We start from the raw sequence: 25099 nt of genomic DNA on the forward strand, positions 1-25099 counted from the left end.
TAGCCCGGTGGGTAAGACTGCTTCTGTTTGTTGGGTCGCAGGTTCAAACCTCAGCACTGCCAAGGTTTCTTTCACCTTCAAATTTATTCATGGGAAAGCGTCGAATAGCTCATTGACCGAGAAAGCCGGCCTCTGTAGCAGCGAAGCGACGCTTAAATTCCCATTGGCTGCGACGCCACGTCCAACCGCGCCTCGACGGAGTTCCCATTGGCTACGACTCCACTGCTCGAGCGTGTCTCGGCGGAGCAGAGCGGACGGGAGGGAACACGTGCTGCCGCAGTAACCTGCCAGGAGTTGCGCGAGGGGAGACCGCATCGCCGCGACGCCCCGTCACCATCGGTCTCTGAAGCCTGTGTTCCGCGAAAGGTCTCGCCTGCGTTCTGCCTGTGCTTCGGTAAGGCCAAATCAAAACGCGCCAACAATCTCAACGCGCTCGGTTGCCCGGGAGGAGTTTATAACTCCAAGGACCGATAAGCGGCGCTCACTTGAACATTAATACTATCGTATTCACAACTCATAAGAAGTGCTTGGGTGTACTTGGATTTTTTTTTTTGCTTTCCTTTATGGCGTGCATCGTGAGACGCCTTACGGTCTGACGGACAGATTTCCTGGGTGAATCAGAATGCGTACGCATTGAAAGTGCTGGACATGCGCGAAGTGAAACGCGATGACTCCCGATAGCCATACCACTGAAAGTGAGAGTGGCGCTTAGGAACAGAATTTCGCATCTGAGTTATCACTAATTCATGGCAAGATTCATCATCATCATCATCATCATCATCATCATCATCATCATCAGCCTATATTTATGTCCACGGCAGGACAAAGGCGATCCCCCCGAGATCTGCAATTACCCCTGTTTTGTTCTAGCTGATTCCAAATTGCGCCGGAAAATTTCTTAATTTCATAACCTCATTTAGTTTTCTGCCGTCCTCGACTCCGCTTCCCTTCCCGTGGCACCCATTCCGTAATTCTAATGATCCACCGGTTACTTACCCTAGGCATTACATTGCCTGCACAGCTAAATTTTTAAATGCGTAAGCATATCTTTGCCTACCAACGAGAAACCTGTCCGTAATGTAGGACGAATTCAAAGGCTCATACCACTGTAAGCAGACAAAGTCATCTAAATACACCATACTACACACATAACAGTACAGGTTTGAATAAATAACAAGCTCTAAACAAACATCCTAACCATCAAAGAAGCATTGCGTAATTTATAAGGGTGGGATGATATTCGATAAGGTTGATAATGACACCGGGCTGCATGGACGTAAGGCAGTGCCGCGCCGCCGCAGTTCGGGTCGCCACGGCACTGCTGGATTTAGCGTAATGATGTCAAGACGACCACAGCCCCTTAGTGAAAAAGAACGGAAACGCAGAAATGCAGACTATCAGCGTCAGTACAGGAAGTGGCATGAACAAATAAACGACTCTGCGCAGAGCGGGGAGCAAGACGCTCACGAGCACAACCAAGAAGAGGAAAGGCGCCATGCCGCTGCCGCCCGACAATGATATTGCAGGGAACCTCACAGCGTAGAACAACAAGCGCGGGATATACAGACACGCAATACCCAACGTCACCATAAACAACGCCTCGACGCCCGAGGCCACTAAGAGCAACATTGCATACCCCCCGCAGCAAATGTAGTGGTGGTTTTGCCACAGCTTCTCAAAATTAACCCTAATTCACCTTAATACCAAAGAGCGTGGGTTCGACTCCTACCAAAGGTGCAATGTTCGGGTGCCTTAATTAACTGTATTTTATTTACCTGTGGCTAATTAACTTTACCTTTATTAACGGCAGTGGTCGTGGGTTTGAGTGGCGTATTGAACACCACCTTAAACCTCCCTTATCATATTCGCTATCGAACATGATAAGCGAACGACCGATGAGGGTTGATAAGGGTTTATACTGGTCGGATCAAGTTCCATATCATCGCTCTCTGTGAGGTCTTGAATATGTTCTGGAGCTTCTTCGTTAACCTCCAAGTTGCTAAGTCATATGTTAGTACCGGTAGAATGTAATGATTGTTGGCATATTTCAGCGACAGCGGTAAGCTCCCAGTAAGTATTTGGCAAGGCCGGCGCTATAAACTCGAACCCATTTTAATTATTCTCTAAATCTCCTGATGATTACGGAACCCGGTGAGTAATTGACCTAGATAAACGTACTCATGTACAGACTCTAGAGGCTGTCTGGCAATCCCTAATTCTTGTTACCTCGCCAGGCTATTGAACATTATCCATGTCCTCTGCGTAATAATCTGCTACCTCACGCTTACACTTTCACGCTTAAGATCCTTAATCAGCTGTAATTCGTCCGAAGTTTTGCTGAACAGGACCATGTCATCTGCAAACCGAAGGTTGCTAAGATATTCGCCGTTGATCTTCACTACTTAGCCTTCCCATTCTTATAGCTTGAATATTGCTTCTAAGCATTCAGCGAATACCATTGGTGAGATTGTGTGTTCTTGCCCGATCCTTTCATTGGTAGGTAACTTGCTTCTTTTATTGTGAAGAACCAAGGTAGCTGTGGAACCTTCGCAGATATTTCTCAGTATATTCAGATGCATTCTGCACTCCTTGATTGCACAATGCCTCTATGACTGCTAGTATCTGAACTCATTCAAATGCTGTTTCATAATATTTGAAAGTAATATCGAGAGATTGACTATAATCCGCAGATTTCTCGATTACCTGATTGCTACCTGAACATCACAAATTTATCAACGTAGACGTTGATTGTATACCTGTCATCGCACTCATTGACACTGGCGCCCACATACAGATCATGAAGTGAAACCTTCGTATTCGTCTGAAGAATGTTCTTATCTCTGCTCAGATCGCTGTAGTCCGCGTAGCCGATGGTGCGACTCCGGCTGTTCCTGGGTTGTGTACCGCCCGTGTTCCTGTTGCCAGACGCCACACTTCAGTTGGGTCTTACGTCTCGGATCAGTGCCTGCATGCAATAATCTTAGGGCTTGACTTTCTCTCGGCAGATTCGACTCTTATTGACTGCCCTGCTGGGATTATCCAGTTTGCTTTACATCACGCCGTTGAGCCTTTTGATCTCGCTCCGAGTCGGCTCTGTTCCACCGATTACATTCGTCTACCACATCTAGCCGTGGCGTACGTCAACCTCTCTCCTGATACCCCTGTGGACGATGGCGATTGCATCGTGTCGCCCAACGCTATCATCCTCTGTTCGCAAAATGTCATGTTCCGGCACTCGGTCATCAGCATAAAGAGCAATGCCACATGTCTCCCTATTATGAATCTTGACCATGCCGTCAAGTACCCCAGGGGACAGCCTTATCGCAACCCTAGCTCCAGCCTCCGCCTATGATGTTTCCGTCTTGAATGAGCCTATTGCACCGCCTCCTGCTGCTATTGAATGGAACCCCACCATGCTAGATAACATAAAGATTATCGACACTGACATTCCATCCGAACACGTACACGCGCTTCGGGGCCTGCTCATGTCATACCAGGACTTTCTTTATCTCAGTGACCGACCGCTGGGCCAAACAACAGTTGTTAGTCATCGTATTCACACCGGCGATGCCAAACCCATACGCCGACGTCCCTATCGTGTGTCTTCCGCTGAGCGCCAAGTTACACAAAAGGAAGTTGACAAAATGCCCGCTCGTGATATCATCGAACCTTCTTCAAGCCCATGGGCATTTCCTGTCGTACTCGTTGGAAAGAAGGACAATAGCTGACGCTTCTGTATCGACTACCGGAATCTTAACCAAGTAAAAAAAAGACGTGTACTTCTCACCTCGTATAGATGAAGCTCTTGATTGCCTCACTGGTTCGAAGTAATTTTTTTTCGATAGACCTTCGTTCCGGGTATTCGCTGATTGCACTTGAGGACAAGGATCGTGAAAAAACGGCGTCTATTCAAACTAATGGGCTTTGTCAGTTTAGGTGAGGCCATTCGGGCTATACAATGCTCCCGCCACATTCGAACGAATGATGGACGCCCTCCTTCATGGCTTAAAGTGGTCAATCTGCTTTTGCTACCTCGAGGAAGTGATTGTCTCTTCGTCGATTTTTGACACACACCTGGAGCGTCTCTCGACAGTTCTTTCCGTGTTCCTCAAGGCGAGACTTCAGATCAACTCGACGAAATGTCACTTGGGCCGCCGGAAACTTACTGTGCTCGGACACCCCGTCGACTCTTCCGGTGTTCGTCCCGATCCGGAGAAAGTTCGAGCGGTCAAGAATTTCCCTGTGCCCACCTGCGCAACCGACGTTCGAAGCTTTGTTCACGCTAAGCTATAGAGGAAAAGGGCCAAGGAGATAAAGACCAACTCGAAAGAATGGCCTAGATCGTATTTCAATGGGCTGAAGACGGCCAGTTTGTAGGGCTGTTGGTTCTTTGTGGTGCTGACAAGATTTACAGTAGGCGACGTAACAGCACGAATCTGCTCATACTTCCGCAGATTCGTGTAAAATTTCGCTGACATCGCACGCCTTCTAATAGAACTTCTTAAGAAAGAGGCGACTTTTGTCTGGGGTCCCGACCAAGCTAGTGCATTCGCTGAGCTGACGACGCGACTCAGGCCGCCACCGATTCTCGGTCACTATGACGTGTCCGCCTCAACGAAGGTTCGCACCGACGCCAGTGGCCACGGTATCGGTGCTGTTCTGGCAGAATGACAGCACGGTTGCGACTGTGTCATTGCGTACACAAGCCATCTTCTGTCACCAGCCGAACGCAATTAGTCGATCACCGAACGCGAATGCCTCGCCCTTGTGTGGACAGTGGGTGCATTTCGCCCCTACTTCTATGGACGGCCTTTCGCCGTTATCACCGATCACCACGCGCTATGTTGGCTTTCGTCATTAGAAGATCCAGCTGGACGACTCGGTCGCTGGGCTCTACGGCTCTTACACAGTGGTGTATGAGACAGGCCGACTGGGTGAGGACGCTGATTGCTTGTCACGTCATCCAGTAGAGCCATCAGACGAGCCTGATACCGGCGAGTCAACTTGCGTCCTCGCGCTTACCGCGTTTGGTGATATCGCCGATGAGCAAAGACGCGACCCTTACTTGCGAGACATCGTACTCAGCATGAAGCACCTGCCAATTTTCCCCTCTTCGCGTATGTTTGTACTGCAAGATGGCATAGTGTGCTGTTACAGCACGCACTCTGATGGGGCTGAACTGCTATTAGTCGTTCCGAAGCATATGCATGAGACTGTGCTCGCACAGTTGCATGATGTGCAACTATGCGAGTGCAGTACAAGGTGCGAATACAAATACAAGGTTTGCCCTTGCGGGCAAACCTTGTATTTGTGTTGCCCTAATAAAATGAAAATGAAAATGTCCCAACCGCTGGTCATCTGAGAGTCTCAAAGACATATGACCATATTCGGCGTTGATTCTTTTGGCTCAGCATTTAGCGTTCCGTTTGCTGTTACGTCGCCTACTGTAAATCTTGTCAGCACCGCAAAGAACCAACAGCCTGACCAATTGGCCGTCTTCAGCTCATTGAAATACAATCTGGGCAATTCTTTCGAATTGGTCTTGATCTCCTTGGCCCTTTTCCTCTATAGCTTAGGGTGAACAAGTGGATAGAAGTTGCTAGGGGCTACACCACCCGGTACGCGATCACGCTGGTTCTCCCGACCAGTTGAGCAACCGACATCGCTCACTTCCTTCTCGACGCAGTGATACTTCACCACGGCGCTCCACGACAACGCCTTACTAACCGGGGCCGCTACTTTCTCTCACAGGTTGTCCATGGCATATTGAAGACCTGCGCTACACAGCACAGGTTTACAATGGAGTATCCACCTCAGATCAACAACCTCACGGTGCGGCTCAATAAAACTATTACAGAAATGCTTGCTATGTACGTCTCTTTGCCGTTCTGTGATGCTGCTCTGCCGTTCGTCACATTCGCCTACAGAACGTCCCGCCATGATTCTGCTCGTTTCTCTCCCTTTATTCTCTTGTATGGATAAGACCCTGTGCTACCATTTGACACGATCCTCCTAGCCGTTTCCGATACAACGTCAGAATATGCCAGAGATGCCACTTCTAGAGCTACCGAGGCATGTGAGATTGCACGTCTGCGCCTGACCCCTTCCCCGGAAAAGCAAGGACGTATATATGACGCTCGTCACCACGACGCCCACTTTAACCCTGGTGATATCGTGCTTCTTTGGCAACCAGCACGGCGAGTTGGTCGTTGTGAGAAGCTGAATTCGCCCTTACTCAGGCCCATACCATGTCTTGTGTCAAGTGACAGACGTGACCTACGAGTTACATTCTCTCGATACCTCCCCACCGCGATACTCCTCTGACATTGTTCACGCCTCCCGACTGAAGCGATACCACTGAAACCTACAAAGTGCCGGGACGGCGCCTTCGCCGCCGGGGGTCATGCTACGAGGCGCTGCAGTAGCGAACGATGATGAGAGGACTGACGAAGACAACGATCGCCGATAGTCGCGCACACGGGCTCCATCTTGCATGCCTGTCCTCTGCCCGTTGTATATATGTTGTAAATATATTGTCAAGTGTCTTTTCTCCCCTTAACAATACAAATGTGATTCATTGCAGAATATCCCTTCCTGAAGCCAGCCTGTTCACTTGGTTGATTGAAGTGTTATTTTATTTATTTCCAATACTGTTAGCCCTTACGGGCTGTTACAGTGGTGGGGAAAAAGAATTTTCCACAAACACGCAACACCAGTTCCGCAATAAACAAACAATGCATTCAGCAAACACATGACAGTTTACGCTCAAATGATTCAGTTGTGTGCGTTTCAATAAATACATCTACCCGCCATGCTTGGTCAATGGCTATGGCGTCAGGCTGCTGAGCACGAGGTCGCGGTATCGAATCCCGGCAACGGCGGCCGCATATCGATGGGGGCGAAATGCGAAAAACACCCGTGTACTTAGATTTAGGTGCGCGTTAAAGAACCCCAGGTGGTCAAAATTTCCGGAGTCCTCCGCTACGCCATGCCTCATAATCAGAAAGTGGTTTTGGCACGTTAAACCCCATAATTTAGTTCTTTAAATACATGTGGGTAAAGTTTCTTCCAATCGACTATAGTTTTCACAAGAAAGAAAAATTTGAAGGCATCAACGCGCGGCACATGGGGAATTACAGCATGGGGTGACCTGTACGTGGGGACACTCGTCCAGGGGGACGCAAGTATAGTCTGGAGTCCAAATTGAATCTATTGTTGTACATTTGGTACAAGAATTTCAACCTGGCTATATTACTGCGCGTTACGAGTTCGGGCAAACCGGCACCAGATAATAACGCAGTTACAGACTGCGTCCTTTGATAAGCATCAAAGATAAACCATTAAAGATAAATTCGTTCCAGTTTACTTGTCAAGCCCACTTGGTGCGGATCCCAGACTATAAATGCGTATTCCAGTGTCGGCAGTACAACTGTTTTGTACGCCTTGAGCTTTACCTCGGGTGCAGCATCTTTCAACTTTCGCCTTAACAGACCGAGTTTGCGTTGAGCAGAACCACACATATTTTCTATGTGTGCGTTCCAATTCAAATTGTGCGTGATTGTGACCCCGAGATACTTAAGCTTACTAACATGTTGAAGTGGGCTATTATTTATTCTGTAAGAAAAAAGCAACGGGGTTTTGTAAGCTAATTGCGACATGTCATGACGAAGTCATGACATGACGTCATGCAGCTGTAAGGCCAAGCAGCTGTGATGTCAAGCAGTCATGTAAGCTGATTTACCGAAATTAATTTTCATGTCCCACGTAACACACCAGTCATAAATTCTTTGCAAGCATTTGTTCAACAACACATGATCCTGGACATTCTTAACGCGACAGTAAATAAGGCAATCATCCGCAAATAGACACAGTTCAATGTTAGGATGCAAGTCATTAGCAATGTCATTTACATATTATAGAAACAAAATTGGTCCTAAAGCCGAACCCTGTGGCACACCAGATAAAACGGGTAAGGAGGATGATCTTTCGCCTGCTATTTGAACATATTGCTTTCTATTTCTAAGGTACGCATGGATCCATGTCATAATTTGTGTATTAACTCCAAGTTTATACAATTTCTCAATAAGTTTTGTGTGACACACGCGGTCGAAAGCCTTCGAAAAATCAATTGCTATAACATCAATTTGTTCTTTGTTGATAATTGCGACGCCGAAAGCATGAGACACCTCAAAAAGCTGCGTCACTGTTGACAGACGTTGGCAAAACCCATGCTGCTTGCTGTAGAATAAGGTGTTATTTTCAATATATTCAACCAGATGCTTCGATATTATGTGTTCTAACATTTTATACGCGGAGCATGTAATGGAAATTGGCCGATAGTTTTTCGACAATAACTTAATGCCCGCTTTAAAAATAGGTAAAAATAGCCAATCTTCTGGCATACATACGATACGAAATGACATTGCGAAAATTGTAGACAAAAAATGTGATGTCCATTCGCAATAACACCCTAAAAACTCATTGGGTATCTCATCGGGGCCATAGAATTTTTTGGCATCCAGTTATAACAACAATGCTAGAATGCCTTCTCGAGAAAGTTCAATATCATTTCTATCTTCACACAGCAACAAATCATCGCTCGCATTTATGGGGTGCCTAGCTAATACAGAGTTAAATACAGAGTTAAACATACTGTTAAAAGCATGTGCGATCAAAGCTGGTTTAGTGCAGACATTTCCGTCTACCTTCATTTCATTAATGTTGCACGTAGAACCAGATAAGTAATTCCACAATTTTGCAAGTAATCCACCAGTGTTGTAGAAAAAAATGCCGCCTTCGCGTCTTTTAATTCTTTTCTAACTTGCATACTGACACTGGCTATTTCTGCACATCGTCTTGGCATCCTTCTACGTGCACGATTCAGTCGCTGTTTTAAATGAATAATCTTTCTGGTTACCCATGGACTGGGTTTTCCTATGCGCTCGATTTTCTTGGGCACGCATTTTTCTAAACAGGCGCGAACAACTGATACAAAGTATCGCCAAAGCCTATTTATGTCATTATCAACCGGCATATTATCAAGAGCACGTTCTAAGTAGCCGATAATCAACGTGTCGTCAGCCCGATTAAAATTATACACATATACAGAGGGATATTTTTCTAATTGCGTGTTTCCTACACTTAAAATTGTTACTACTGTTTTATGATCTGTTACGCCATCCTCCATGTCGACATTATAATTCAATGCTCCGTTAGTCAAAAATAACAAATCCAGCGCAGATTTATTTTGCCCCTGTGTCCTGGTCGGCTCATGCACTAGCTGAAGAAAGTTATGCTTAAGCATAAGCTCGAACATTATATCAGCGCTAGGCTTTTCCACTGGCCCCGTAAGTTTTGCATCCCAATCAACACCTCGTAAATTAAAATTCCCTGTTAGAATAATTCTACTTCTGGCATTCCTTATGTTATTTAAATGCTGGTGAAGCGCTTACAACAATTCAACAGGGCTTCCGGGGGCTCTATAGATAATGCCAACTAGCAAAATGGTATTGCCAAGAAATAGTTTGCATCACACACTTTCATGCCCGTTTATGGATGGCACAGTTTCATATCTGAGTGGTTTCTTCTCTAGAAGAGCCACGCCACCACCTCGTGTTGCTCTACCATTGCGGATTACATTGTAAGTGCTTGGAAATAGCTAATCGTCCTTGACGCCACTGGGGAACCAAGTTTCTTTTATGGCAATAAGCTCTGCGTCGGGAAGCAATGACAATTATTCAAGCTGTTGTACCTTATTCAGTATACTCCGTGCATTATAGTTCAGTAACCTTATTTCGGGGTGCCTTGCGCGTCAGTCAACTTTTTTGGTGGCAGGTAGTCGTTCATTGCGCAGTCTCTTGCGCACATTCTGCTGAAAGTCCCATGTGTAAGCAATGCTATTGATGAAAAGCTTACCGTGAACAAGACTGACTGACCTGGTTATATTTTAATTTATGTTGGTGAATATTTATACAATTCCGAAAGCAAGCTAATGGGCCTATAATTCTTTAAGTCGTATAATGTTGGTGTTCTTCCAGCTCTCTCTTACACTTCGTGATGCATTTGCGTATAAAGGGCTGTAAGCTTTTCAAGCATGATATCACGTCCAGCTTTGATTAAATTATTTATTTATTATTTATTTTATTTATTTCGTACTGCCAGCCTGTTTTAGCGGCCCTAGTCAGGAGTGGGATCTACATAAGGGTTTAACAACCTACTAACATGTGAAACACAAGAAAGAAAAGAAAGGAAAAAAGGCGGCAACAAGCAAAGCGTCATCTTGTTACAATGCAAAAAAGAAGAAACAACAACAAAAAAGGAAGAAAGAAAGGAAGAAAGATATCAAAGAATTCTGCAATACAGCACATGTTTACACAAAGGCTTATACACAAAAAATAAGGGCGATATGATATGATCTATATCACATAGTATATGCAATAAGACAGAGATCGTGGGAAACGCTTCGGGTCATAGATTAATGAGGGCGTGCACAAAGGACGATAAGGTTGAGCTTTGAAGAACGATTTCAGGCAGGGCGTTCCAGTCATGGATGGTTCGGGGGAAAAACGACTGCTTAAATAAAGTGGTATAGTGCGAATACTCGTCTAACCTGAATGATTGTGATGAACGCGTTGGGTGCCGGCTAAGGGTTAATATACAATTTTTTATCTAGCTTTACCTGCTTCCGATCACTTAAATATAACATTTTGAGCCTCTCTCGATACCGTCTTACCTCTAGGGTTTCCAGCTTCGCCCCCTATAAAAAAACGCTAACTGATGTATGGCGGCGGTAGGAATTAAAAATAAACCTGACTGATTTCCGCTTCATCATTTCAATGATATTTACGCTTGCTTGGGTGTAAGGGTCCCGGACAGGAGTAGCGTACTCTAACAATGGTCTGATGAGAGCCTGGTATGCTAATAATTTTATATTACTTGTAGATTTAGCCAAGGTCCTCCTCAGGTATCCGAACTTCTTCATGGCTTTTTTTTAATGTGAGCTACATGGCTATTCCAACTAAGGTCCAACCTAATTACTAAACCAGGGTATTTATATTTTGTAACAGAGGATAAGTTATGGCCATTATTGCTGTATACAAAGGGTAACGGCTTCTTTTTGCGTGTAATGAACATTCATACTGTTTTTCTTAGGTTAACGCTCATTTGCTACTTTAAGCACCATGTCGCTATTGCCGATAAAGATGAATTTAGGGTCGTCTGATGTGCCTCGCTGTGAATTTCATGATAAATTACGCAGTCATCTGCAAACAGCCGAATTTTAACTGGTATATTATTCACTAGATCATTGATAAAATCTAGAAAGAAAGGAGGGCCCAAGACTGATCCCTGAGGGATTCCAGATTGCACATCGGATAAGTCTGATTTCGCATTACCAACAACGACTGTCTGTCGCCTGCCCGTAAGATACGCCTCAATCCAGTGAAGTAGTTGGTCGTCTTTGAAAATAGGTTTCAACTTCGATAACAACTTTTGGTGGCACACGGTCGAAGTCTTTCTCAAAATCTAAGAATACCATGTCAATTTGGCCTTGAGTGTCTAGTACTGCCACGATTTCATGCACTGTTTCTAATAGTTGTATTACGGTGGATTTACCGCGACGGAAGCCGTACTGTCGCGCGTCACAGAGACCCTTACTTTCTATGAAGACTGAGATGTGCTTAAACATTATGTGTTCTATCAGTTTTCATGAAGTACAAAGTAGGGAGATAGGACGGTAAGATTGGAGCAATGAATGGTCACCTGATTTTGGGATGGGAATTAATTTTGTATGTTTCCAATCACGTGGGATTTCTGCACATGAAAGTGATTTATTATAGATAACGCAAAGATATTTGGCGCACCATTCTGCGTATCTCACCTAAAAAGCATTATGTATTTCGTCGACGCCTGGCGACTTCTTTATATCAAGATCAAGAAGCAAGGACAGTACACCTGCTTCGTTTACGTCGAGATCACCGATGGATGGCATATCATTTAAAACAGCTATGTGTGGTGTCTTTCCATCATCGTTTGTGAATACAGAGCAAAAGTACTTGTTAAATGTATTCGCAATTTGCAGTTTATCTGTCAGTATGAAACCATCCACACAAATATCGGACATGTGGGTTTTTTTCGCCAATAAGTACCGCCATAACTTATCCGGGGATGACAGAAGATAGCTTTTTAAAACAACATTTTGATAATAGTCTTTAGCTTTCCAAATACTAGTTTTAATCTGTAGACGCTGGTTGGTTAGCTTTTCGACGTTTGCCTTTGAGGGTCGTGCTTTATGTTGCTTTCTTACTTTCTTTAGTTTTCGCCCAATTCGTACAAGGTCTCTTGTCATCCACAGATTCGTTTCACATGTGCTTTTTTGGCTCAAAAGTGTCGACGTAGTTGTGAAATGGACTGGTATTCCATCTTCTCCTGCCGCTTATCCGCGGTTCATGTCCTGCAAGGCCCTTTTAACTTCATCGATAGTTACAGAAAGAGCCTCTCTATCCTGTTCATCGCTACTTCGAATAAAGGTAGCATGGCACCTCTGGCTACTGTACAGGTCAGTATAGAATGCTTCTGCTAATTTTACTATATAATCGAAATTGGTGATGACATTACCCTGCATATCCTTCAGTGCATACATCTTGTCTTGTCCTATGTAAATTTTTTTCTCACTGATTTCATGCTGCGACTATTTTGTACTGCTTCCCCAATTTTTCCCACGTTATCCTTTCGAATATCCCTTACTTTCTTGTTGATCAGTTTTGACAGCTTAGGGATTCCTATCTGAGCTCTAGAGTTGGGCACTTTTATGCATTGTCATTTCCTTATTAGGCCCTTTGTGCTTGCGAGAGCTTACCTACTGGTTGGCCTGGTGCCTTACTTCCCACTTCAATTGCTCCTTCGGATATCAGCCTAGTTACCGTTTCATTCATTACCTCTATGTTACCTTCATTTTCCTGTTCTAAAGTTGCACATTTGTTTGCGAGCGCCAGTCTAAATTCGTTTGCTTTTATCCTTACTGCATCTAGGTTGACCTATTTCTTGATGACTAATTTTGACCTTTCTCTCTTTAAATCCAGAGAAATCATAGTCCTCACTAACCAAAGGTCACTGCGCTTTACCCTACCTAACACTTCTACGTACATCCCGACTATGCAGGGATAAGCGAAGCGTATGAAATCTATTACGTTTCTTGTTTCGCCACTGGGGCTTTTCAAGGTTCACTTCCTGTCACTGCGTTCCTGACGAAGGTATTCATTATTTCTAGCCTGTTCCTTTCCAAACTCTACGAACATCTATGCTCTAGCGTTCCTAGAATCGATGCCATAGATTACAATTGTTTGTTCCCCAGCCTGCTTTTTCCACACTTTTGCATTGAAGTCGCGGGTGACTACAGTACGCTGAGTTTGCACCTTTCTTATCGCTAATTCTACATCTTTATAAAACTGTTATATTTCTTCATCATCGTAACTGTAGGTTGGAACGTAGGCTTCTACTACCTTTATGCTATACCTTCTATCCATCTTTATTACGACGACTGCTACCATGTCATTTATTACAGTAGACTTCATCAATGTTGCCCGCTATGTGAAACACCGTTCCGCACCTCACTCTCTCATTAATTGCTATATTTGGGGAACCAACAAATTTATTCCACTCTCTCCACGGCCACAGAAGCCCGTTGCTAATATGCTCTCTATATCTGAAGGAGGGAAAATCCTGTGAACCCTATCGACAATTGCCGTTGCTTTGACAACGAGACTTCTCGTCATCCGTGCGCTCTACTCCTGCGCTCCGGCTCTCGCACTGTTGAGCTGTGTTTTTCCATGTTACCAACAAGCCAGGCTAACAAATATTTGGCAGCTCATCTTCTGGAGGGCCATTGCCCACTTTCTTTTGTCCTGAGCGCTTTTGCAGTAGCGTCAGTATATCCACATCCCGAGTGCTTTTTTTTTCTCAAATCAGCATAAACTCGTGCAGGCTATTCTAGAATGCGGCGCACTCTATAATCTATGAAATGGTGAATGACCGCAGATGGCATTAATAGCATTTCGCCCTGTGAGATAGTTGATTGCATTTACCATCGGAAAACTCCGACAGTCACCTTATCATTATTGACCACTCCGGTTTTAGTACCGCTCACTTAAAAGTTTTGTACAAGTGCGTTTTCACTGCTTTCTTCTACTAACAATCGCACACCAACTGGCGGGAGATTGTTATACGATAACTGAGATCGCCTACTTATGTCCTATATGCCACAGACAGTGGCATATAGCCACTGTCTATCGCCACCGCGGCTATTGCTTCTATTAGGCATTGCAGCGGTTTCTGCTCTGCTATAACGAATAATTTAAACCTGTGACATTCCGAGCGCTTATATTCGCTATGGCATGTTGTAACCTGCATTATACCAATGTAGTCACGAGCTAAAACAAAGGAATGTCGGTCTCATCATAAAAGCGCAGCTGAATTTCCTTACTTCGCACATCGGAAAAGTGCATTAGAAGAGCAGCAAAAAGAATGTTTGTTGCTGTGGTAATTACGTCACGAGTGAACAAAACAAGTGGAGATCGTTTATAATTGCTTGTGTTCTATGTGCAATCGTTACTTTGCTTTATTGCGTTCTCTATCCCTGCAGCTTACTTATCTCTTATTCGCTCTCTGTGATTTGGTGAGTTCATTTGAGGGTCTATGGCATAATTAAACTGTTAGTAAAATATTCCACTTTGTCATAGCACAATGTGAGCGACGGGGACACGGGAAAGCACATTTCACAAACACACAGCGCTGCGTTTAGCGCTTTGTGTCAAATGTGCCTTTCTGTGACCCTCTCGTGGAGCTTGCGCCGCAACAAAGTAGAAGACGCCATACCAACGAAGCCACGTAGCTACCCTCATCAGTTGCCAAGAGCCCAACCTGTTTTGCGACCTTCGGATCGATGTCGCCATGCTCGGACACGTGCAATCGGCGCAGCAAATCCACGTAGTATGGCCGCCACACGTACTCCATCGCGTCCAGGCAGCGAATCTCAACGTGCGGCGGCTCGTTCATGAAGTGCGTGTAGCGATAGTAGAGCTGCGCCAGCGACGTCGCCCGCTGGCCGAAGAGCGAAAACCGGAGGATTACTCGGAATCGTATCATGTTGACGAGAACCAGTTTTCTGCATAGATGCCGAGGAGAAGAGTGCGAGACGTATCGTGTTTTAGGCATTATGCGTGAATGACATGACCGACTTGTCTAAAATATAAGGTCATCGTGATAGTAACAGGGCAAAGAGTACATACAAGCCTAGCCGAAAAGCAGCAATATATTGCGCAGAGAACGCGAAATGGTGCTCGGGTAGACATTTCCGTTTCATAAAGTTCTACAAAATTAGGTAGCTTCGGCATTCCATCGCACCTTCTCCATCTTTGCATAAATTAAAACAAACATTCATATAATACGTCTTGGTGTCACAAAGTAAGGTAAAATTAATCTCAAATGACTAAACCACGGTCACTAGAACTTCATAGACGTCGCTTGAAGACACACATAAGTTTGCCCTGCAGGCGCCGATAGAGGTCAACTTCCGAATTTGATCAACTTAGACGACTAGTGCAAGTCAGACACTGGTATATAGTTGCACAAACGCTGCGGGATAGTGGATATCGGCCAGCACACTATACACAACGACAGCAACGCAAAACGTGTATTTTCTCATGCGTATAGGTATAATATCTGGAGAGAAGCATAACTCTTATTTATTACTTTGACAATGCATATCAGCGTCGACGCAACGACAAGCTTGTTAGTCGGTTGGGACATTATGCAGTACACAAAACTAGCATAACTAAGTATGTTATGTAAAGAAAATGCATGCTTGGCTTCTTACGAAGTCTCGTTGATTAGGGCTTCGAGGCCTCTGTAGTATTCAGAGTCGGTCCATACGATTCGACCATCGCATTCGAGGGATTGTTGCGCTCCAGGGTCTACAAGCTGTAAATAGAAGGACAATAATCAGTCAATTCTTCCTTCTTTAGCTGAGCCGCCAATACGACGGTATTTCAGCGCGAACGCTGCTGCTAAAGTGAGATATTCTTGCAAGAAACTCGCATCGGATATTTCGAACGCTTTCACATACCTAAAATATTGAACATGCCGTTACAGTTTAAAAAATGTAGTTGGCGCTCAAATATTTTGTTTGTCGCAGTGTAAATGCTGTTTGTTTATTGCGAACTACTTCTATTTAACAGAAGTGACTGGACGTTTCCCCGTCCGTCCACTAGAAAGAGCTTGATGAGTACAACATCCCTGGAAAGTTCACGTCGACTAATGTGCATACGCATGTGCAATCCTTCTAGCCTTCCTCTATTCTGCGCTGTTCTGCGTCGCAGTCTGCTAAGCAGTAAAGCGAAGTTACAATCGCTTCGCTTCTTAATAGCCTACACTGAATCAGTAATATAAAAAAGGCTTAACCAACGCCATTTTGAAAGCCTCTCTTTTTGAAAGCTACAGAAAGGGTCACAGTAAGATAGGATTGGTAAACTCTTTAACATTGGACTAACAATAGAATCCTCATCTCAAGGCCAGCAGGCGGAGTGACAAACACAAGTCGTAAAGAAATACATGTCGAATGGGTCCCCACAAGAAGGTCACTGTATAGTCAAAATACGTATTTTTAGAAAGACCACAAAGAGTGGAAATGCAAATAGACAAAATGCAAAAGAATGTAATACATGGCACACTGCCGTTGTTGTATCGTCAGAGTTTATGAGCGAAGAATTGTAAAGTTCATCTGAGGGTCCTGTCACTCCAAAGTACGTCATGGTTGCCTGTAAGCGTGGGTGCCGGGCACTGTGACGTGTTCTTACCATGTCTGCTTGAGCCACTGTGCGTCTCCGACTTAATGCATCTTTTCTCATAAGCATACTCTACATCAGATGACAGTGCCTACTCGTTGCACTTATTGTTTCTCATTTCTTGCGCACGTTCTCGGTATCCTGGATTCTGGCTTGATTTATGTGGCGTTTATTTTTGGTGCAAGGGCCAGATATGACCAAACAGCGCCGTGGCACTTCGTGAGTAGTAATCAATGAATTGGGAAAAGAAATTCCAAACGGGAGAAGTAACGCGGATATGAAAAGGCCTTAAAATCAGTCACAGTAAATTCCGTATACTGTACAAGTATTAAAAAAAACCTCTTGAGGCGCTATGTGGACAATTGTGCAGACGAAGCTATTACGTCAAAATTAAAACCACTTATTGAAATACAAAAAAATTAGAATATGCCACGAACATCATGAAACACTTTTGATTGGACTTGTGCTGCGGGTATGAGTAATAAGTGTAACGGTTGTTAGCAAAATGAGTTGGAAGTTTGATGACTGGATCTTTGCCCTCGCAGTGTCAGTATGCCTTCGCTGTTTTCACAATCTTTGTCATTAGGCACTCATTTCAAGTGTCTGACTAGGTTCCTTCCAAGTATGCTAGACATGAAATACCTTGTATCTGATGCTCCTATAATTAGTTTTCGCATGCAGTCCACATTTAGTGAACTTCATGAAACACGCTGAAAAAGTTAAAATCCCTAATTTGTTCTACAGCTGTACAGTTTTCATGAATTTAAAAGGTACATAAAATATGACGATACTAAATTTTCAATGGACAGAATTAATTGGCGCCAGAAAGGGATAATGACAATACGACCATAAAGGTTTAGTTAGAAATTGATGACTTAGTAAAACTTATATGTGGCAGTAAAACTAGTGTCTAAACAAAACAAAGCAATTAAATTCAATTGCTGGAAGGCAAGAGCTCTACAAAAATGCTTACATTGCAAGTACAACCTCGAGGGGGGGGGGGGGGTGTACTACAAATTCAGGCCAAATGATCTTTAGTATGCATGTTTCCGCTAAAAAGGTCAATGTTGATTTAAAATTAAAAAGCGATTCTTTGAGCAGAAAAAAACCTGTTCAGGATACGCGGAAGGGAAATATTTTTTCTCTTAATTCTATTTCACGACGCTGGAGAAGAACATCGAGAACTGGCAGACTATTGTCGCACCAGCTGCATGTCGGAGAATTGCTTCCATTTCGCAAGTAAGAGTACGTAGTGTACGTATGCGCCATTATTTTTAGTCTACAAAGAAGCACTTTCTTGCCTCTGGCCTTCAGGATATCGAGTGCCCTAATTTTGGCTGATCAAGTGACCCACTACTGTTGCCAATATTTGCTCAACTCTTTGCGTAAGAAGGACTTGAGCTTTGCGATTGGTATAGGTATGTTTATTTCTGTGTCGATAAGAGCAACTGACGTAGCGTTTTTTTATTACTTATGCTTCCGGAAACTCACTAAGGCTCGTACAACAGTTGTGAGCCTGTGAGTACTGTAGATCTTTTGAGATCTCTATTTGCTTGATATGATTCACAGCGGAACGTATCACGTAAGCTTCTGCAGTGAAAATAATTGTATTTTGATTTAGAGCGCTCAAAGCCAAAAACGCCGTCCAATGAGCTGCATAGGTCATAGCAGTGGGTAACTCTGAAGCATAAATATAAAATTCTGCGCAGGAGTACTTCACCTGAAATTCAAGGAAGTACGAGTGCATATGTCCGAGGTTCATCTTTTGTTGTTTCGCCAAAACAGATACCGCACTCCATGATGTGCCATGTCCAAGACAGTGGAAAGTGATGGGGACCCTATAAGAACCTTTCTCAAAGGCGGGCTTCTGTTTGTTCTGTCATTGGTTCCAAGCGTGGGAACAAAGCTCTGATATCTGGGCGGTTATGATGACATCTGGCAGTGGACAAGCCGCAAATACCTAAATCCCATGCACATTCGATATCTAATTTTACCTTCATGCAGGAGCGACCTAAATATGTTCTTTGGACGTGTAGGGATCACTTGTTCAACACAACATACAGGCTTTCCACAAGGCATATCCTGAAGGCACCTGCCGCCAGGCGAATATCGAAGTTGCGGCCTGAGTCCAGCATTTTTAAGGCACTGCGTGTTGCAGAATGGTATAACAAAAGTTACATAATATAAAACCTATCTGCACATCATCCCCATATACATAAAATCGGTAGAAATTCTGAGAATTCTGCAGGAATGCATAGGCATTGTTGGCTAAGCTGTGACTGCTTTCTTGCTTAGTTTTACTTGCTTGCTTTCCCTAGATTATTCGCGTTTATCCATGACCTCTCCGGCGGCAAAGAATGCTTAGGCTTTAGTAGACGATTGCGACATTTTCTCGCCTCATCCGGCCCCCATAAATGCAATCGTACCAATTGAGCCGGAACGCCGCGCACGAGCGCACCTCGACGGAGCACAGCGGTCGAAAGGGAACACCCGCCACCGCAGTAGCGCGTGAGGCGTCACCTAAGGAGAGAATGCATCGCCGCGATGCCATGTGACCGTCGGTGTCGCTGTCGTAAGCTTTTGTTATGCGCGCATTCCTTGTCCCCAAAACCTCTCGCCTGCGTTCTGACTGCGCCTCGGTAAGGCCAAGAGAAAAGGCACCGAGCGTCTCAAAGCGCTTGCTTGCCCGCGAGGTGTTCATGACTCTAAGGACGCTCAGTAGCGTTCGGTTGGACATCGGGCTACCCCAAAATCTCAAGTGAGCCCACCCCCAAATTTTAATTAGCCACGTCCAAATTTCACGTTGACCCAGCCCCAAATACAAGTTAGCCTGCTCCCAAATTAAGTTGGATCATCCTATAATTTCAAATTTGCCCAACCCCACATTTCAGGTTGACCCACCTCCAAACTTAAGTTGACCCACATCAAAATTTTCAGTTGGCCCACCCCATATTTCAATTGGCTCACATACAAATTTCACGTTGGCGCACCCCTATTTAAGTTGACCCACTTCCAAATTTAAGTAAGGCTACCCTCAAATTTCAAGTTAACTCACGCCCTAACATGGGGGGCCGACCCCCACATTTCAACTTGGCTTACCCACAAATTTCAATTAGCCCACGTACAAATTTCAAGTTGGCCCATCCCCCCCCCGCCAAATTTTAAGTTTCCGCACCCCCTCATTTAAGTTGGCCACCCCATATTACAAGTTGACCTACCCAGAAATTTCAAGTTGGCCCACTTGCAAATTTCAAGCTAGCTCACCACCAAACTTAAGTTGGCGCACACTCAAATTTCAAGTTAACCGAACTCCGAATTTCAAGTTGGCCATCCCAAATTTTAGTTGGCCCACGCCTTCTAGAACTCCGCCATGCATTTTCTAAGAAGACTTGCGAATCTCTATGGGCATTCTTCTTTTTTAATATTTTTTAAGCGCTGCTTTACTCCGTGGCTGGAAGTTGGCATATTTAGAGCCTGTACATAAGAGTGGGCCGCGCAACAACGTTCAGAACTAAAGACTGGTGTCGTTAACAAGTACCCCACGCAAAATAATAGAGCATGTAATTTGTTTTTCTATAATGTTGCATGTTGAAAAGTATAATCTTCTAAATGACAGACAGGCCGCAACGTTCGAGCGCACGATTGACACCGTTCTTCGTGGCCTGAAGTGGAAGACTTGCTTGTGCTATCTGGATGATATTGTTGTTTTCTCGTCAACCTTCTCTCAGTACCTGAAACGTCGGGATGAAGTCCTCACGTGCTTTGCCAACGCTGGACTTCAGCTAAGCAGCAAAAAATGTCGTTTTGCGAGCAAGACGATCAAGGTATTGGGTCACATTGTGAGCAAAGACGGCATTCGTCCTGATGCTGACAATGTTTTGGCAGCTCGGCACTTCCCTCGTCCCAAAAAGACCAAAGATTTGTATAGTTTCCTAGGCCTCGCTTCCAATTTTTGCTGATTTATACGAGACTTCGCCTCAATAACGTCACCTCTGCACAAATTACTGGGTTCTAATGTTCCCTTTGTGTAGTCTCCCGAATGTGAATCAGCGTTCGCCCATCTGAAGCGCGCTCTCACATCTGAACCAGTACTTCGCCATTACGATGAAGCTGCTCCTACCCTCTTGCAAACGGATGCTAGTGGCCACGGCGTTGATGGCGTTCTCCTACAGCGAGACGATACTTGATGTGAGAGGGTCATCGCGTACCCAAGTCGCATACTGACAAATGCCGAAAATAATTACACCATAACGGAGCAAGAATGCCTAGCTATCGTTTGGTCTGTGCGCAACTTTCGACCTTATCTTCACGGCCGCCATTTTACCGTCGTTACAGACCATCATGCATTATGCTGGCTTTCAACGCTGAAGAGCTTATCTGGACGACTTGGTCGGTGGATTCTTCGTCTGCAAGAATACGACTTTACTATTGCCTACAAGTGCGGTAAAAACACCAGGATGCAGACGCGTTTTCTCGCTGTCCGCTCCCTACGATACCATGCAATGGACCTCCAACTACCTTTCGTGACAAGCTTTCTCGTTGGCGACTGTAGACGATACGGCTCCACACGACAACAGATTCTTCCAATCTCATCAACTTGCCGACTCTTACTGTCGGCGGATCACAGACCGCCTTCATGGAGCATCACGCCCACCTAACGCCCGCCTTTGTCGACAGCTGACGCACTTTAAGATTGACAACCGCGTTCTGTAGCACCATGTCTACCACCCTGACGGTCAACGCTGGGTTCCTGTCCTGCCACGCTCTGTACGTGCTCATGTCCTGCAGGCTTCTCACCGCGACATGACTGCTGGTCACCTTGGTTTCCAGAAAACCTATGATCGCATCACAGGCCGCTTCTACTGCCTGGCTTGTCCGCCAGTGTAGCAAGGTATGTGGCTTCTTGGGCCCTATGTCAGCGTCGAAAGCTCCCGAGATCAGCTCAAAGCGGACAACTGCAACCGCTTCTGTGTCAGTCGCAACCATTTGAAGTCGTTGGCATTGACCTGTATGGTCCTCTTCCTGTGACTCTCACCGGTAAACTATGGTGTGACAGCTGTTGACCAATTGACACGCTACGCCGAAACAGCTTGTGTGAGTGCTGCCTCAGCCGCTGAAGTTGCTACATTCATACTTCAAGCCTTAATACTGCGTCACGGTGCTCCTCGTGTCCTCCTGAGCAACCGTGGAAAAGCACTCCTCTCGCAACTCGTTAACGAAGTACTCAGAGCCTCCCGAACCGCCCACATGACTACCTCCACTTACCATCCGCAAACCAATGGCTTAACAGAGCGATTTGATCGCACGGTGTCAGCCATGCTATCCATGACAATCGAACCAGAGCATAGAAACTGCGACGGAATTTCGCTATTCGTGACTTTTGCGTATAACACCACCGTTCAACGCACGACGGGTTACTCGCCATTCTACCTCGTCTATGGTCGTTCGCCCTCTTACTGTCTTGACGTCTCTTTCTTCGCACCAACTGTTAATCGATGTCCATACTCCTGTGAAGAATATGTGTCCCGCATTCTGCATTGTCGTCAGCGCGCCCGCATCAACACCAAAGCACGGCAACAGGACAGCAACGAGCATTACGACGCCTGTTGCGTCGTGTGCTTCTGCCCTGGCGAGGACGTACTACTGTGGTCACCAGTTCGTACTCCTGGCTTGTGTGACAAGTTTAAGCTTTGGTTCATCGGCTCCTACAAAGTCTTGCAGTAGACCTCTCCGGTTAACTATTTCGTGACATCAGTTATTGTTCCAAATGACCGCCGCTGCCGCGCTGATAAGGTTGTCCACGTTTCCTGTATGAAGCCTTTTACAAGGCGTTCGCCGCCCCTTTGAATTGTGGCCTGGACGGCCGCTCTCACGCGAGGGGACATTACTGTAGAGATTTATTAAGCTATTCTTTGTCATCTGTACATGAGCATCATCATGTGGGTTTCACATGGCGTCGTTCTTCATCATCGCTTGTGGGGCTTTCTATTAAGCGTGATTCGTCCTGTGGGCGTGGTCGGTGCGCCGCATCTCCGACACGTAATAAACGTCGTGATAATTGCTGCGTCACAATATACATGGTATGTGAGCAACATCGAGACATTTCATAGTAAAACGCAATGTGCTTATGTGGCTGAAAAAATGCATATACAGATCCTCCCTAGTGACATGACGAATAAGAACTAATAACGTGGAGCATCTGTCGGTGCACTGTCTAACACATCATGTCAACAGTTACGACAAAAGTATGACGCAAACGGCGATGGAATGACCACCAATATTTTAAAGAGCAACTCTTAGGCGCCCGTTCCTGCATTTAGTGTCGGCGTCCCTCGTCAGCGTTCCTCGGCGTAACCAAGCGAACGAGCACAGCAAAGGATGAAAGAGCGAACGCGGAGCGCAGTGGGTGATTAAAGACGGCGACAGCGAAGAGAGCGCGAGGAGGAAAGAGGAGGGCGAGGATATGAAGAAAGCATGAGAAGAAAAGCGTAGTGCCGCGCAAGACGGGCTCTGTGATGACGCCCGCTGCGAGATCGCGCGAGAGTAGCGCGCCGTCGTCTGTTCACCGATGGCATACGGCGAGCGCGTCCACCGATACCGTATATGGAAATAAAGCGCTACATGAATAGAAGTCTGTCTGCGGCGTTGAGTCGCGTACAACGTTGAGTCGCGTCCAAGCGTAACCCACGCGCTACCTCTCGCGATTTCCTGATTAGCCAGACAGTCACAACCCACTTCGCTTGGTGTGCAACGTGCCGCACGAGACAGGTTGTCCGCGCCAGCCTATATATCGCGAAATGAAAACACGTATAGAGTTACACTAAAATTTCGCATTAGGGAGTATCGTAATGATCGGTTAATTTGTCAAGACGATATCTTCTTTGGCGGCGTCATACGGGAGATCTTAGTATCTATCTGGCCTCTTTGTCAAAAACAGCTCTTTCGCGCCCCCAAAGCGTCTTAGCGAGTTGCAAAAAAGTATAATAGTTGGGTCTTAAGAAGACAAAAAACGTGAACTAGTCGCAGAGTACGTGGAACGAACGGTACAGGAGTAAGACGCACCAATATAGTCGAAAATTAACCACATTGCACCATGCGCTGCTCTATCACCCGGATCGACCTATGTGGAAAGGAAAAAGATAGAAAGAAAGAAGGTTCTTTATGCAAAGTCCGCGGGAATGAAGAAAACCTCGGCGCGTGACATGCGAGTAAAAAAGCGAATGGGCATGGAACCGGCAACATGACGGTGGCCCTTATCAACCTTGTTCTGCTCATGCAGGTTATGCTGCTGAGCATTTATTCGACGTCAGTCCCTTCATCAGCTCCGTTATTCGGTGAAGTTGGCCCAGCGCTGGATTATAACAGGACAGGGGAGACTCTGCATGCCGTGGATCCCCAAGTGTGTTTGGCCGATGCCGAATTTGGATTTCTTGCGTATTCAGCTGCGCACTCTGTGCCCTTGGCCGGGCTGACCCTCGATTACAAATTCCCAGCGGCCCCACTTGGACAGCAGGGCGTGAAACGGGCAACATGACGATAGCCCTTATCAACGTTGTTCTGCTCATGCAGGTTGGTCCCCTTCACCGTTCGCTTAAAAGCTATTGTCTTGTATTGCCGGTACCACCCCAAGCATTTTTCGTTATGTGCTCTAGCCGGGGCCTGAATTCTCTATTACTGAAAAATGTTTGTGTGAGGGGTCACTTTTGGTTTTTGCGAAATCCTGAATTTTATTTTTTGTTCCTATTGTTATGTGGCGGGGACGTTGAATTGAATCGAGGCCCTGGTTCTGGTAATTTCAAAGAACTCCTTAGTAGTCAAGCTGCGATATTGTCGAAGTTGACATCAACTGAAGCAAAACAAACTCAGTTCACTTTTGAGGTAACTGCTTTGAAAACCCGGCTTTCGTCACTTAAAAGGAGCTTTGAAAACATAGATACAATGCATGCTTGTCTGAATACTGTTGAAGTTCAGTAACGTCAGGGCTATACCGCGTTGTCAAGTATTGTAATCAAGACTGATGATCCAGAAAAAAAAGACAGACAGAACAATCTTGTTTTTTACGGCTTGAGCGACGCGGATAGTGGCGAGGCGGTAGTGAAATCAGAGGAATTGGTTGTCAATCTGTGCAACAAACTTCTTAGTTTGTCTTCTGTGGGTTTGGCTCGCGCCATCGTAAAGGCATGTTCTGCTCCGAAAATAAACACCCTGTGCTTGTTGAGTGCTCTTCGGTCAGGGAACGCCAATCAATTCTTACAAGGGCT

The 25099-nt window shown here is 45.3% G+C and overlaps 1 protein-coding gene across 1 annotated transcript in view; it reads right to left on the bottom strand.

Annotated features, from left to right (window-relative positions):
* The window catches only part of LOC142570673 (uncharacterized), a 150095-nt gene that overhangs the window by 57702 nt on the left and 67294 nt on the right, over positions 1–25099 (bottom strand). The window contains exons 10-11 of the mRNA XM_075679026.1: positions 15872–15975; positions 14917–15160 (exon numbers count right to left, since the gene is read on the bottom strand). Coding sequence (XP_075535141.1) covers positions 14917–15160; positions 15872–15975 — 348 coding nt within the window. The remainder of the gene's footprint in view (positions 1–14916; positions 15161–15871; positions 15976–25099) is intronic.

This window comes from Dermacentor variabilis, chromosome 2, assembly GCF_050947875.1.
Source record: "Dermacentor variabilis isolate Ectoservices chromosome 2, ASM5094787v1, whole genome shotgun sequence".
Taxonomy (NCBI): domain Eukaryota; kingdom Metazoa; phylum Arthropoda; class Arachnida; order Ixodida; family Ixodidae; genus Dermacentor; species Dermacentor variabilis.